Source organism: Caenorhabditis remanei, chromosome X (genome assembly GCF_010183535.1).
Source record: "Caenorhabditis remanei strain PX506 chromosome X, whole genome shotgun sequence".
In the NCBI taxonomy this organism is placed as follows: domain Eukaryota; kingdom Metazoa; phylum Nematoda; class Chromadorea; order Rhabditida; family Rhabditidae; genus Caenorhabditis; species Caenorhabditis remanei.
The window spans coordinates 18,717,967-18,732,907 of NC_071333.1; the positions used below are offsets into that span (position 1 = coordinate 18,717,967).

Genomic DNA, 14,941 nt, shown 5'->3' on the forward strand with positions numbered 1-14,941 from the left:
GTGCGCAAAGAATGTACAGGTCAATCACTGGCCCCCCTCATTCTCTCCCACTAACCGACCTCTCACCCCTATGCACATATGACGGAAAGATTCCCTTCCTCCGTAGATTAGTCACACACCTACGTTGATTGGCAACATCATTTTTTATACGAAGACATATGTCAAGTAAATTGCCATCAATTTATTCTGTAGTTGAGCCGAAAAAAGGGAAAACGATATCTAGGAAAATAAATATTTACAAAATCCAAAACTGGAGTAGTATTTATTGAAAAAGTTGATGTTTGACTGTGAAGTGGAGCACATCAAAACATGACGCCGTATTTTCGATTGTTATGAATAGGTACGCATGATTTTTGCAAATTATGTAAAATGAAATTTGCAAATTTTGAAGAGCCGGATTAGAAATCAAAGAATGAAACGTGACAGAACAAACTATACAACTCATATTCAGTTTTCAAAAAAGTATTCAATTTTTTGTCCATTATAAACGTATTTTGTTTCAATATTCATTTAAAATTGACGTTTGCATTCCAAGAGAAATGGAATAGTTGACTAGTGTGTGAATGCTATTAAATTAATGAGAAAAAAAATTCTGGCGGTGTATAAGTTCATCGTTGACCGAACAGACAGAACTTTTCTGTTTTCCATTACCACAGCGTTCCAGTTGTTTTCTCGATTTTTTTCCAACAGCTGATAGCTTTTTTATTGAGTTTATTTATTATGAGTCGCGTTTACAATTCACAATTGAAAAAGAGAAGTTATAAGTATTAAGCAGAAGACAAAATAAATACGGAGGAGTTGGTAAAAATATTAAGCAGTCAAAATGATGGGGAGTAGAGACAAATGTTGAATAATTTTCACGAAATAGGAAAAATAATCGAAATTTTCGGGTGGGGGATTTCTGAACATTAGTCATGGTGATTGTAAAAGGAAAAAATATTTTGAAAAAAAAATAATTGGAAAAAACAAAACCGGGTATTGAGAGATCGAAACAAGTCAATTTTTTCTATAATCTGTTTCCAGTTTTCCCGATTATTCAGCCTGCAACACATAGAATCCCACTATTTCATCACAACTGGCATTGATTGAGGAAGCTCGCCTGTTTCGTTACAAGTAGTTCAAAACTACAAGCTTTTTACACAAAACCAATTGTATTCTGTGAAAATAGCTGATTCCCGATTGCTAGCTTTTGGTACTGTTTTTGCGGGTCACATGTTGAGGTAACAGAAAATAGTACCCATTCTAAGAACTATGGTTATGGATAGATAACAAAAATGACATTAAGAAGAAAAGCAAAAGAAAAACGAAGACAATTAATTATGACGAGATTTCCAGGTAGCGTAAAATTGATCGGATAAACATTTAGTCGGCTCAAACGGTGCTGGTGTATCGGCTTAGTCTATGGAAGTAGGAGGTTGTACGTGGAGTTCGTGGAGATGGGTTAGCCGACTCTCGTTTGTCGAATTCTTCTTGCCATTCCCGGCTTAGTTTTGCCATAAACTCCTTCTCAGACAAATTTGGGGAGCTCACAGTGTCTTCCATTCTTTTCTTCTTGTCTTGCCATCCCCACTTGAAGATGAAGTAGTACAGGGTCATGGAGATGAACGAGTTGTGTGGCATAATCTAAAAATAGGTAGATATGTCAGAGTCAGTGAGCTCTAAATTTCCACAACTTTTCACAACTCACAAAGATCATTGAAGCGAGTTGTTTGTAATGGGCAAGAGACATTTGGTCACGGAAGAGATGGCCGGTGGAGGAGAAGATAATGTAGACAGCAATGATGGCGCTTGATGTGAGAATGGTTGGACGGAGAACTTGAAGGACAAGTTTGTTCTCCTCGGCTTGGAATCTTTGTGGCAACTTTCCCTTGATTTGTTGGCGGATTCTAAAAAAAAACTTCATGTGCATTCATACTTTGATATGAGCTTACCTATGTTCATGGAACCATAAGAGGAAGAAATATCCAATCCAAGTAGCAATATCCACTGCAAATTCAAAACGGAACAAGTTGTAAACTCTATGACCAACAGAAGGTGATGAGGAGAATGCATAGCAGTTGGTCATCATTTCAGTAGCGTCTTCTTCTCCAGTAACAACTGCAACCATCATGGCAGAGATCATAATACAACCGGTAGCCAAGAAGAATCCGAGACGGGGTCCGTAATGCTCATAGAGTCCCAACTTCCATGTAGCGTAGGCTCGCTCAAGGATGATAGAGAAAGAAGAGAGAGTTGACAACATATTGCTAAATCTGAAACAGAAATAAATGAAAAAATGGAACAAGCTTTTGAAATCACTGACAAGAAACAACGACGGAGAATAGAGCAGTTCTTGGTGAGGAAAAGGTAATCGCAGTTGTTATCGGCGAAGATTGCGTTGATGAAGAGAATTGAGTAGTTAAGAAGAGTAGCTGTGGAGAAGATTAGGTAGGATCCAATGTTGAGGAAGATGAGAATCTGAAATATAGAGTCCGGGTGATGTTAGGTAGGTTTGAAGGTGTTGACTAGGAAAGTGTCTAGAGACGCGAGTTTCAAATGATCTGTAAATTTGGTTATAAGTACTTTCAACTCCGGGGAGTTCATTTGTGCAGTCAACAACTGCTAAATGTCTCTGCAATCCGAGTTATAAGCTTTCAAACTTTTCTAATGGGTTAGCTGTTTCACATCGAAGTCGAAAATTGGCGAATTGTATACGCAAAGATGTTCTCATTTTTTCAACGTTGGAACACAAGTAAATTGCTGGAAAACACAAATGAAACCACGCTGTGGCGTATATGCAGCCAATTTAGAATTCCATGTCAAAAAGCTTTACCATAAGTTTAAGAGCTCATAACTCGGTTCGCAGAGATATTTAGCCAATTTTGACTGCAAAAATGGACATCCCGTAGTCAAAAGTACCTATGACCAAATTTATAGATTGTTTGAAGGCCCCATCTCCAAAGACTTCCTTTGTGAGACATCTCTGACAAGCGTCAGAACTCCTTTACAGTAATCCAAATTGTTATTATGCAATGTTTTGAAGGTGCAAGTTCTGAACTTATGGCTTCAACTCCCTTGGGTCCCGGTGTCTTATGTTTACCCTAATACGTTCCATGAATCGAGAACTCCAGTCCCAGGTGACAACTTCGTGGGTGGCGAAAAAATGAAATTCGCTACCAATAGTCGTTTCACAATTTGGAAACGCTTCTTTCTAAACAATCAATAAATTAGGTTGTAAGTACTTTTGACTCCGGGGAGTTCATCTTTGCAGTCGAGACTGGCTGAATGGCTTTTCGAGCCAAGTTTTGAGCTCTCAAACCATACGATTAAGCTTTTTCACATGGAATATTCCGAATCGGCCGTATATACGCCATCGCGGGGTTTCATATGTGTTCCCCAGCAGTCACCTATGCTCATACGGTGTAAAAATAAGAAAAGCGTTGAGTATTGAGTACGGTGTAAAAATAAGAAAAGCGTTGAGCAGAAAAGCGTTGAGTACTACTTACCGATTCAAAAAATGAAAAGTTTGCTCATAACTTGGTTCGCAGAGATATTTAGCCAATTTTGACTGCAAAAATGGACATCCCGTGGTCAATAGAACCTATGACAAAATCTATAGATCGTTCGAAAGCCCCATCTCCAAGGACTTCCTTTGTGAGACCTCCATGACAAGCGTCAGAACTCCTTTACAGTAATCCAAATTGTTATTATCCAATTTTTTGAAAGTACAAGTTCTGAACTTATGGCTTCAACTCCCTTGGGTCCCGGTGTCTTATGATTGCCCTAATACGTTCCATGAATTGAGAACCCAGTCCCAGGTGACTCTTCGTGGGTGGCGCAAAAACGAATACACTATCAAGTCTGTTTGAGGAAATGTATCGAATACTTTCTGTATCATGTGTTATAGTTTTTTGAGCGGTGAATCAGACGAAAGAAATTGTGAACATCCTAATTTTCTTATTTCCTTTGTGTTGCCTTCTTTCTAATTACTTTTTTTCTATTATATAATGACTGGGCTCAATGAGCAACTGCATTTTGTGATCAGCTCTAAAATTATGTTCACTACTACCGAATATGAGTAAATGTGGGCGATCCGAGCCAACCAGGAATCAGAGAAATTACTACGGTAGCTATTCAAAAAAATCTCTTAAAAACAAAACTTCCGATTTCACGATCGACCGCATAAGTTTATTGAAGCGAACTTATCAGAATTCAAACTTCTGATGGATTCGTCAACAAAAAGATAAGATGGGCAGAAAAAGCAACACATTGTTTTTGACATGTTAGGTGCGATTTCTGAACTGCTGGTCTGTTTTCTTCGTTCTTGTTGACTGGGTTTGACTGAGAACTCGAAAAAGAGCAGAACTGTGAATGAAACTAGAGTATCGTAGAGATTACGGTAGTCAACCCTAGTAGGTGACGTGACAAAACAGGGTTTGATCTTGAAGGAACATATATGACTCGTACTTTCCCACAGTTGTCCAAAAAACTAATCATCGCATGTTGCGTGTTTCCCACACACTCCTCCAGATTTTTTCACTTGGATTATAGATCTATCAACTAGTTTCTGGAGATTTCTCACGATTCACACGTCAATGCGCTTGTTTTTAACAGTCTGACGGTTGTAGTTGTTGCTATCGCCCCGGGAGCCTCGCACACAAGTCAGTTGATGATGTGATGGATGTGGAAGGAAAGATTTAAACTAGATATAATAAGGAGCCACTATAACCCGTTAGGCCCCCTTGATGAGAAGGAAGAACACCCGGTGGTACCGACGGATGTAAACCAGATATTGATCAAGGTAGCGTAGCCAGGCTGCCAAAATGGCGGTGAGGCAGTTTTATATCTGCGTTTCCAGCCATGGAAAATGTTCGCTTCTTCAGCCGGCCATGTAGAGAAACAGAAGATTAGTTGATGTGCAAAAAGTCAGCTCATTTGGACAATCCGCGGCTGCCCGTGTGAGAGCCTGGTACCGTAGTCAGTCCAAGAGCCCAATGACATTATGAATCTAGAGGTAACGAGGAGCTACCGTAACCCCGTGCTTCTTGACATAGGCTTGAGGAGCAGGACGAACAGCTGGTACCAACGAACGTAACAATAGACACCGAATACCATAGTAATTCCGAAAACGCAGAGAGTGTATGAATAAGTGCAACCTAGCAAGACCAGCTAGGAGTGCAACTGGTACCATAATTTAGTTGACATTTGTCAAAATGACTTATGACCGACTGGACAAAGAACACTGTAGAGCTGGAACACTCTCTTGCTATCCCCCCAACATACCCAGTGTATCTTCCACAAACATGACGATCGCACCCATCCCAGCCATTTCCCCCTCCCAATCAAACTAACCCTCGCATTGATATGGTAGAAGAGACGGAACTTGTAGTTCAAGTAGATCAAGCCACACACGAAGAACGTCGCAACTGAGGAGACCGTATTGCAAAGTGACGGAGCCAAGTACAGTACTCCGCTGACCGCCTCTGCAGCCTCCCTGCACTGAGTGTCGTTGAAGATTTGTGTTCTACCCATTGTTTGACTCTCTGGAAACTTAATGGATTATTGATGGGTATTTCCTGGGAAGCTGGATAAAGGATAAGCTGAAACACAATAGGCTGGAAAACAACACACAATGAGAAATGGGAGGAGAGGGATTGTGTGGGAAGTAACAAGATTGAATGAGAAGAATGAGAGGAGAGGGAAGAAGGCATGACCGAAATGGGGCGGAGATTAGAGCTCGGAAAAGCAGAAGATGAAGAAGAAGATGAAGAAAAACGAAGAGGATGGGGTGGGGGACTAAAGTTTGGCGGAGCATGAATGGGTAAAAAAGGTGGGTGGTATCTTTTTTGCTAGAATGATTCTGGAAATCTGGGAAACTGAAGGAGGAGGATTCCGCAGACATCTCATTTCGCTTCGACAGAGTTAAACGTTTTTTACAAACTGGCTACCACTGATTCCAGCCAACCGATCTAATTTCAGATTTTTTTGAGAATGTCTAGGCTCCTACGGACTTTGCGCCTACAACGTTCGTGTTCCTTTTGATGATTTGATCTTTTCTTGGTTTTACTAATGAACATATCATAGGGGATCTCAAAGGTTCAAAATCTTTGTTTCTAAAATTGGAACATTTTTCTGGAAAAAATGAGAGCTGACGTCGGCGCATATTACAATTTGTTTCAAAAAGGGCAGAAAGATCAAGAAGACTATTGTAGAATATAAAAATCGCCGATATATGGCGTCCAAATGAATTGTACAGGATTACTAAAGCGAAATGGAGTTTCTGATTGCACGGATTACGGATGTCAGTCTTCGAACACTTTTTTGAGCGCACATGTTGAGTACCGAGAAGAGAGCCGGGATTACAAGTGTACCTATAGATTAAAACATCGCGCAGAGATTGGGTGAAGACGACGAAAAACGTCTGGAAAGAGGTTTGATCTTGTGAAAAAAATGAGTGAGAAAAAGGGTGGAATGTAGAGTAGGGACTGAAAAAAAAGAGAGATCTTAAAATTGTTTTACAGAATGCAACGTGGCAGGCTATAAATTAGTGAAATGTAGCAAAAATCATTTTTCAAGTTTGTAGCCAATTCTGGAATTCCGGGAATCAACCGCTTTCGGCGTCCTACTTTCAACATACATTTGTTTTTTCCTTAGATTTTATTACAAGCTGGAATGTGTCTAGACAGAAAGATTAGCCGAAAAGATACCTAAAGTTTGTTATCGTAGAAAAACGACCGCAGGGATTGAATTCAGTACCCATCTCTAGGAATACATAGTATACGTTATTTTTTCAGAATACGGTGAAGAAAACAAAGAAGAAAATGTGGGAGGTGACGAATCTGAAGAGCCAGGATATATATTAACAAAACACACAATCCCAAGTCTTGTGATGGGAGGAAAAGAGGGGAAAATGAAATGAGATGAGCCTTGTCCGAGTCGCAAACCCCAACTTTAATTATGGCATGACTCAAGCTAGGTTGGGTTGACATTTGCACCAGAGAAGTTTCAGGAACAAAAAACAAGGAAAGGGAAATGAGATTAAGCAATAATTGTGAGTTATAATACTACATATCTATTTTCAGACATAGCAATAAAACAGTCATTGAAAATTCTGTAACAAATTTGGAAGGTACTGCGTTGCTCTCTCTCTTAATAAGGGGGTTTTGAGAAAAGCAAAAAAATAAGTGTTTTTTTATAACCTTAGGCCCAAATAATTTCATTTTATTATCTTCTACATGTTATTCTCTTTTCTTTTAGCATAACATCTTAGCACAAGCTTTCTCACAAGATGATTTTTGGAATGAACGCTACAAAACCCCAAAAAAAAGCTCAAAAGAAAAAAAACACGGCCAACACTTTGAAGTCATGAAACTGATACGTAGTAAAAATGTAAAAATGAGTAACACGAATAAAGCAAAAATAGCAACAGATTGTTAAAAGGGTTAAGGTAATTCAATTTATTTATTTATTTTTCAAACTATACATGTACACCAGGTTCTCCCTTTTTGTGTAGGTGTCTTTGAGAAAATATGTTATTCATTTATTAAAATGTTAGAACTTTTATAGAAAGAAACAAAAAAATTAATTTGTGTTATATTAATCATTCAGAAATAACTGCAACTTTGCTTTGGTGTTTCTTCTTCAATTTTGTCTTCAGTTTTGCCAAACTCCAGAGATGTAAACTTGGATTGCCACTTGCTGTTGCTCCGGTGTTATAACGAGCCTCATATTCAGCCTCCCAGTTTCCGATAGAAAGTTGGAACTGGTCTGTTTTTGGGATGTTCTGATTAGCCATCAGCTTTTCATGCTTGGCATTCAAGTCTTTTTTGTTTTTGTGGAGTTCAATCAGAAGTAACGAGGAAAACATCAATGGCATATGGGGCATCATCTGGAAATGAATTATTAGTTGATAAAGTTCTGACTTATTGCAAAATAAGAGACACAAGCTATGCTGAGAAAGATCAGGTTCACTTTTTCATGTGAATCATCACTTCTGTTATGTTTACTAGATTCAACTCACAAATAAAAGAGCTGCGATGATCTCGTACCAATTCGGTGGCAAATAGTTTTTGTATAGTCGGAAAACGGAAATAACAAAGATATAGACCCCAATTGTGATATTCGATAGAATCAACAACGGAGTTACTTGCTTAAGGGTTTTCACATTTTCGTTACGCTGGAATTGCTCCGAGAGGGATCCGGAGCTACCGGGCTTGATGCTCCTAGAATTATATTTTTGGTATCGTTAACTAGTGACGTATGCTCACTTGTTATAATTGTATAAACCGTAGTGTACCACTGAAACAATTGCATCCAGAACCAGTTGAACATAGAACATTGTATAAATTTGGTTTCCAACTGATTTGGAGGCAGAGAATGTCAAACAAGTTGTTATAAGCTCATTGGCATCTTCATCCATTGTCACAAAATAAATAGAAACCGCAGAAGTTGCAATCTGTAAAAAAAACACACTTTTACAAAAATACCTAAGAATATAACAAACTGCTGCAAACGCCAGAACCGCTCCAAGTATTGTTCCTTGTTTTTCATATGATTTCACAAACACTGTCGCCCACATTCGTTCAATCAGAATTCCAGCATGACTTGTTGAAACCAGACAGAATGCAAACCTAAAATTTCTTAGGCAATTTTCTCACGAAATCCAGAATGACGTCATAAAATAGAAAAAATATGACAGGACAAAACTTACAAGTAAGTGGCACGGATTTTGGAACAGAATTCGGTTCTCAGCAGTAGATCACAGGGATTTTCTTTAATGATTAGATTGACAAAGAAGTTTGTGGCACTCCATGCGGTCAAGCCAGCCAGGATAGCACAACTAACAACATTCAAGCTCATCAGAATCTAAAGAGTCCCCACTTTATTTATTTCTATGACAAAATCTTACTTACCAAAAGGTTCAGATGTCCATGGCTGCTGAAGGCATGCTTTTTGATGATGGTCCCCATTAAAGGAAACGACAATAAGCTAGACAGTCCATGAAGGACAATAGCAAATAGGTAAAACGGGTTGTAATACAATAAACGGTCGGACTCACAACTTCCCATTTCCGGAATAGACCAATCTTCCGACATAGTTGTGAGATGTTTGGGAGAATTCTTGGAATCTTTTTCTTGGAATCAGAGCATTTTTTCGAATAAAAAAAGATAATGGGGTAGGGATAGGTTGATTGGATTCTGGATATTGGGGAATGCGCATGGATATTAAAAATAGTGTCGTTCCTTGGAGCTTGGACCGATTTTTAGTCAATGGATGGTATGGACCCGGAAGTTTCAAAAATATTTATTTGTTTATTTAAAGATGTACGTTGGGATACACGGAAGGGTCAATGGGGGTGAAAAAAATTAAAAATATGGGATAGCAATTTTTGGACATGAGACGACGAGCAGGTGAACATGTGGGGCGGTAGACAAAAAAACCGGAAAACGATAGCCTGTGATGTCGGACTTTGTTTGGTTCTTGTGTTCCACTACTAGTGACCAACAGGGTTCTGAAAACGGCAAGTCTGAAAACCCATCTGCTTCTCATGTTAGTTATTCTGGTTTGGCAGAATTATCGTCCGATATTGGGAAAAACGACCCCAGAAAATTCTTCCTTGCCATTGCAGACGGCCAGAAAATTAGTCGATGTTCGAAAATTTAGTCAATTTTGTTCATTCGCCTTCACAGCCTTAGACTGAAATCGTTGATAGCGGCGGATCGAAGATTCAACTATTAATGTATGGTATGGACCTGTCAGAAATCGCGGTCGGCCGTGAAAGCGGTTTTCAAGAGTTTGGACTGAAACGCGGTTTTCAAGAGTTTGGACTGAAAACATGACTTGATATATTTTTGACTTTTTGATACCAATCTGACAACCAGGATTCGATCCCTACTGTACCAAAAAGTCGAAAACAAAAAACAAAAAAGTTTTGGCACCAGATGGGAGCGAACCCCGGAAGTCAGATTGGTACCAAACAGTCAAACGTATATCAAGTCATGTTTTCACGTCACTTTTTTAGATTTTCAAGAAAAAGCCGAGGGCCTGCCGTACGACAGAGTTGGTATGGACCATCATTCGTCTGTGCATTCATTTTCTTTTCTCTTCTGTCTTCCCGCGCGGGACTGTCAAACCTAATTAGGTAGATGAGCGCATTCCTCTCTCGCCCTCCCAAGCGACGTGATGTCCCAGTGGATAGGAGCCAGGACGGAGGTCCGATAGGTGCAGGGTTCGATTCCCTCGCTTTTCGCAGTGATGACGCAATGAAGAGTGGATACAACATTTGAGATGCGCGAAGCTTATGCTGTTTTTGACAACGTTTTTGTCAAAATTTCGGTGATTCTCGAGTCGGAAATTACAGTCAAAGGGACTGGAATTATGAAAAGTTATTTTGAGTGACTTGTGGATGTTGCTTTCTTTTAATAAAAAAATAATGTTTTCATAAGATTCTACTGTGTAGTTCCGTTGACTCAACATGTTTACCCTCACGAAAACTTTCATTTCCCAAAAACATGATCTAACTAAAAGTGCATCTTACATAATTGAAGGTTTCGAAAGTTTTTCATGCTTCGTCAGTTTCTAACTTTTTTGTCGAAAACAATGCGCTCTCATCCGAAAAATAATTTATCAATGAAACACATTTTTGAAATTTTGAATTACTCATTCAGAACTTCATTTAAGCAGAAGGGGTTGAAGATTTATTAGGTGAAAAAAATGAACAAAATAAAATGGACCGGGCTTACAATTGATGATGCATACAATTGAGAAAAGATACGATCATTTTTTATGCAGGAGAAGAAGGTAGTGACACGACCGCTACCGTACTCTGACGTTTCTTAAACTTTGACATAAATTTAGAGGATCCCCAAGAACTCGTCGGATGCACTTTTCCGTTTGCCAGTGCTTGCGCCTTCAGACGGGATTGGAACTGTACATCCCAGTTTTCAATAGCAATGTGGAACTGGTCATCAAGTGGAACGTCTTGACTAGCCATCATGTCTCTGTGAACACGAGCCTGACGCTTTTGAGCAAGTCGGAGCTCAATTAAGATCAATGAAGTAAACATGAATGGCATATGCGGCATTATCTGAAATGACAAGAATTATTGTGTTTACTTCTTTTTTGCTTCATGATGTTCGAATGATCACGAATACTTACGAAAAGGTTAGCAGCAATGATTTCATACCAATTTCTTGGAAGGTCGTTTCTGAACAAACGGAATACCGATATAATAAAGATATATACTCCGATGGTCACATTGGATAAGATAAGTAGCGGTGTTACTTGCTTTAATGTTTTGACATTTTCATTCCGTTGGAATTGTTCTGACAAGGATGTTGACCCTTTCTTATCGGCGTGTCTGAAAGAACATACGTAATATGAAAAATGAAATAACATTAATATTAAAACACATGTTCCGAATGCATAAAATGGAAATAATAATAATAATATAATTACTCACATGTTATATCTATAGAGCACCAAGTGCACTATGGAGATAAAGCCGTCCAGCAAGAGTTGCGCGAAGAACATGACGTATATCCTTGATCCGATAGATTTGGAAGCGGAAAATGTCAAACATGTAGTAATCATTTCTTCCCCGTCTTCAGGTATCAAAACGATGAAAATTGCGGTGGCAGCGACTCCGACCTGGAATTATGGAATTAGATTTTCGAATTAAATTGTGTTCAAAAAATCAAGATCAAAATCAGAACCAATTTCACGTAATGTTAAGAAGTGCAGAATTTTGTTTTAATGTTAAAGTGCATATATGTGAGGTCCAACGTTTTGATTAAAGAAATTTATTAGAGTACGTGATTTTTTGAGTACACTTACCGCAGCTATCGCCAGGATAATACCAAGTGCTTTTCCTTGACGTTCATAGTGTTTCACAGCATATGTTGCCCAGATTCGTTCTATCAGGATACCAGCGTGACTTGTAGTTACCAAACAGAAAGCGAATCTGGATAAGGAATTAAAATGAAAGAGTTGAAAAAATAAAATCCAGAGCACTTACAAAAATGTAGCCCTGATTTTGGAGCAGAAATGTGTCTTTAATAAAAGATCACATGGAGTAGGCTTTATCATAAGATTGATAAAGAAGTTAGTTGCACTCCAGGCAGTAATACTACCCAGTAGAAGACAAGTGACAACGTTTAGCATCATAAGAAACTGAAAGGGATACATCTTAGAAGATGCACCGTGGAATAAGAGCCACTTACCACTAGATTTGGATGATAGTAAACATTGAATGCATATTTCTTCAGAATAATGAATAGCATCGGGAAAGTAAGCCAGCCGGACATCCCTTGAAACACCACCGCAAACAGATAGGCCGGATGGAAATATAATTCGCCACGTTCCTCACACCCTTCCATAGCTGGAAATAGTGATATAGCGGGTTGAGAGATCAAGTTTTTTAGGGCTTGTTTGTTTGGATTGGTTGAATTGGAAAGGTCGTGCAATGCAACCGAGTCTAGTAATCTAATCAGAAAAAATGTGTTAGACTAAGAGTAAGACTATTTCTATTTTCCAAGTATGAACTTTTATAGAATGATAGGAAAAATGAAAACAGGCCTGATTCTTTTTTCATTGACTGACTTAACACTGAAATCTCACCTGGATCTCTATAACGAGTTACGTTTTCCACGTCTTCCATTACCAAATGGTACTTTGAGAGAAAAATATTTTTTTCACGATGAGAATTCTAAATGTAAATCATGAGATGTTTTGAGGTACGAAGTATTGCGGATGAAGTATTTGAGCGAAATTGAGAAAGATAATAACAGGGTGGATAAAATGTTTGGCTGTCCACAGACAAGTGATGTGGTTTTTTATTTGAAACTAGTAATTAAAACACTAAAATGTTGGAATAGAACTATGTACACCAGAGTTGCATGGAAGTAAACTTGGAAGTTAGGCCGAAGAGAATTTTATTTCGACAAAATGAAACAAAAGGTGAAAAGACAAAATCGATTAGTTGTATTGGAGATATAACTATCATTTGAGCATAAAACAATCCAATATTATTTTTATCCGGTACCGATGAACCTGTAAAAGTCTTCATTTCCGACTTCCGGGTCTCAAATTTATCTCTTTTTAGATCTACTGGTACCGGATACGAAAAATGTTGGGATGTTTCATGCTCGAATGGTAGTTTTACCTTCAATACAACTGATAAACGTTGTCTTTTTGACGTTTGTTTTATAACGTGAAAATAAAACTCACTTCCATCTAATTTCCGGGTTAAATTTCATGCAACTCTGATTAAAACATGAGAGAAATACAATTTCAATTTTGCCAAAATTATTTTACAGCTCGAATTTGCAAGAAATGGTAACACCTGAACGTGTCTAGAAAATATCCAGCACAATAAAATCAGGGTTGTTTTGTCAAAGAGTATTTTCCTTAATTCTAATTTTCATTCAAAGCGAATTATCGTCATATTCCTGGAAGGAACTTACTTCTCTCCAAAATACTATCGGTTCAGGAGTTCAGGACAATACCTTTGATTGAATATAACAAGCAAGTAGAATGAAAAAAGGAAAACAAAAAAAATTACGAGTTTGTTATGGCGAACCCTAATAATTTTTTATTGGTCTCATATGAGAATTGGTGTCTACGCAACTGGTCATTTGGGGTATGACATTGATTGAAAAATATTGATAAGAGACCCAACAGATTTAGCTTTGTAAAAAAATAGACTAAATTGAATGAAAGAGAAAATAAAAATATGTTGAATGTCTGTCAATTATATACCAAAACACCACAGACAATTAATGAAATGTTTATGAATTTTGAGAGCTTTGAATTGCTAGGTATTCAGAAATCAAGAAGCAAGATATGGAATCATGAATATCAAAATTCTAGATACTCATCTAAACCGAGTAGACTGGAATTGTCTAAAAATATAAAAATGATTAAAAACAGCTTTTGCCAACACGCGACTGTTAATATTGCTTTTTATGAAATAACGTAGGTAACACCTCCCACAAAAACTATCTAGTCTGTGACCAAAAAAATATCGAAAAAAAAAGTTTACCAACCGCGCAACATTACATTAATTCGTTTCCTTATATCTAACACCAATACCAAAACATGATTATTCTAAAACACGTACCTCTTTTTGCCAGGTGTTGAGAAATAAAATGTTGTGCTGTCAAGTAGTCTAGAGGACAACACAGAATTAGAAACTCTCCGTCAGATCAGGTTGATATTAGTTTAAGCCAAATATGAAACCTCACTTTTCAAAAGAGAAAAGGGGGTTCTCACGTTTTTTGGAGAACTTTTTCTTGGTAGATCACAAAAAAAACCTTTTGTTCTTTTCTCGGCGCCTTGTGACTAACTGGGAACATGTTTCATTCAACTACGGGATCCAACTGGTCTGTGTTGAGATAAAAAATGTACTTGCCATGAGATTCAGTACGGCTGTCCTTAGTTCTCAGATGCGGAGGTTACCCTTATTAAGACAACGTTGGTCAGATGCTAATGGGTACATAAATAGTTGTAAATCAAAAAAGAAAAAATATTTGTATTTTGAAAAATGGAAACAGTTTTAAAACTGACTTTGGTACCATTCTCTTCCTGATCTTATGACTAAGGACATAAGTCAAAAATCAGACTATTAAAAACGTGTTCTAATAGCCAGACAAGTAATTGTCTACCGTTTAAATTATGAAACTTGAAATATTGAAAACATGCGGTTATTGGAATAGCTAATAATCTAGAATTAGAAAGGGTCATTCGCCCAAAAAACCAATCGTGTCTGACTCCATATCTTTAGAGTGAAAAAAAGATAAAATATTTCAATCAACACACAAAACCAAAGGGCTGGAGATGCAATTTAAGGTATTCTAAGGATGAACAGGTGAATTATTTTGTAGAAAAAGACGTATGAGCATAACGTCATGTGCAATAAGGTCACAGATTGGAAAGTAAAATGAATGTGCTAGATGTACTTTGA

At 37.9% G+C, this 14,941-nt stretch overlaps 3 protein-coding genes across 3 annotated transcripts; all 3 read right to left on the reverse strand.

Annotated features, from left to right (window-relative positions):
- Positions 1-1,371: 1,371 nt before the first annotated feature.
- GCK72_025779 (uncharacterized protein) lies at positions 1,372-5,511 on the reverse strand (the record flags this gene model as incomplete). The annotated part of the gene is made up of 6 exons (XM_053736478.1): positions 1,372-1,623; positions 1,688-1,886; positions 1,932-2,252; positions 2,303-2,457; positions 3,080-3,190; positions 5,332-5,511. 6 exons carry the CDS (start codon positions 5,509-5,511, stop codon positions 1,372-1,374), a joined length of 1,218 nt encoding a protein of 405 aa, XP_053580044.1.
- Positions 5,512-7,579: 2,068 nt separating this feature from the next.
- Positions 7,580-8,948, reverse strand: GCK72_025780 (uncharacterized protein; the record flags this gene model as incomplete). The annotated part of the gene is made up of 6 exons (XM_003105532.2): positions 7,580-7,867; positions 8,000-8,201; positions 8,247-8,434; positions 8,483-8,609; positions 8,690-8,844; positions 8,892-8,948. The coding sequence occupies 6 exons, from the start codon at positions 8,946-8,948 to the stop codon at positions 7,580-7,582; spliced, it is 1,017 nt and encodes a 338-aa protein (XP_003105580.2).
- Positions 8,949-10,762: 1,814 nt separating this feature from the next.
- On the reverse strand, positions 10,763-12,637 carry GCK72_025781 (uncharacterized protein; the record flags this gene model as incomplete). The annotated part of the gene is made up of 7 exons (XM_003105476.2): positions 10,763-11,065; positions 11,137-11,338; positions 11,441-11,628; positions 11,815-11,941; positions 11,996-12,150; positions 12,201-12,358; positions 12,598-12,637. The coding sequence occupies 7 exons, from the start codon at positions 12,635-12,637 to the stop codon at positions 10,763-10,765; spliced, it is 1,173 nt and encodes a 390-aa protein (XP_003105524.2).
- Between the last annotated feature and the right edge of the window lie 2,304 nt (positions 12,638-14,941).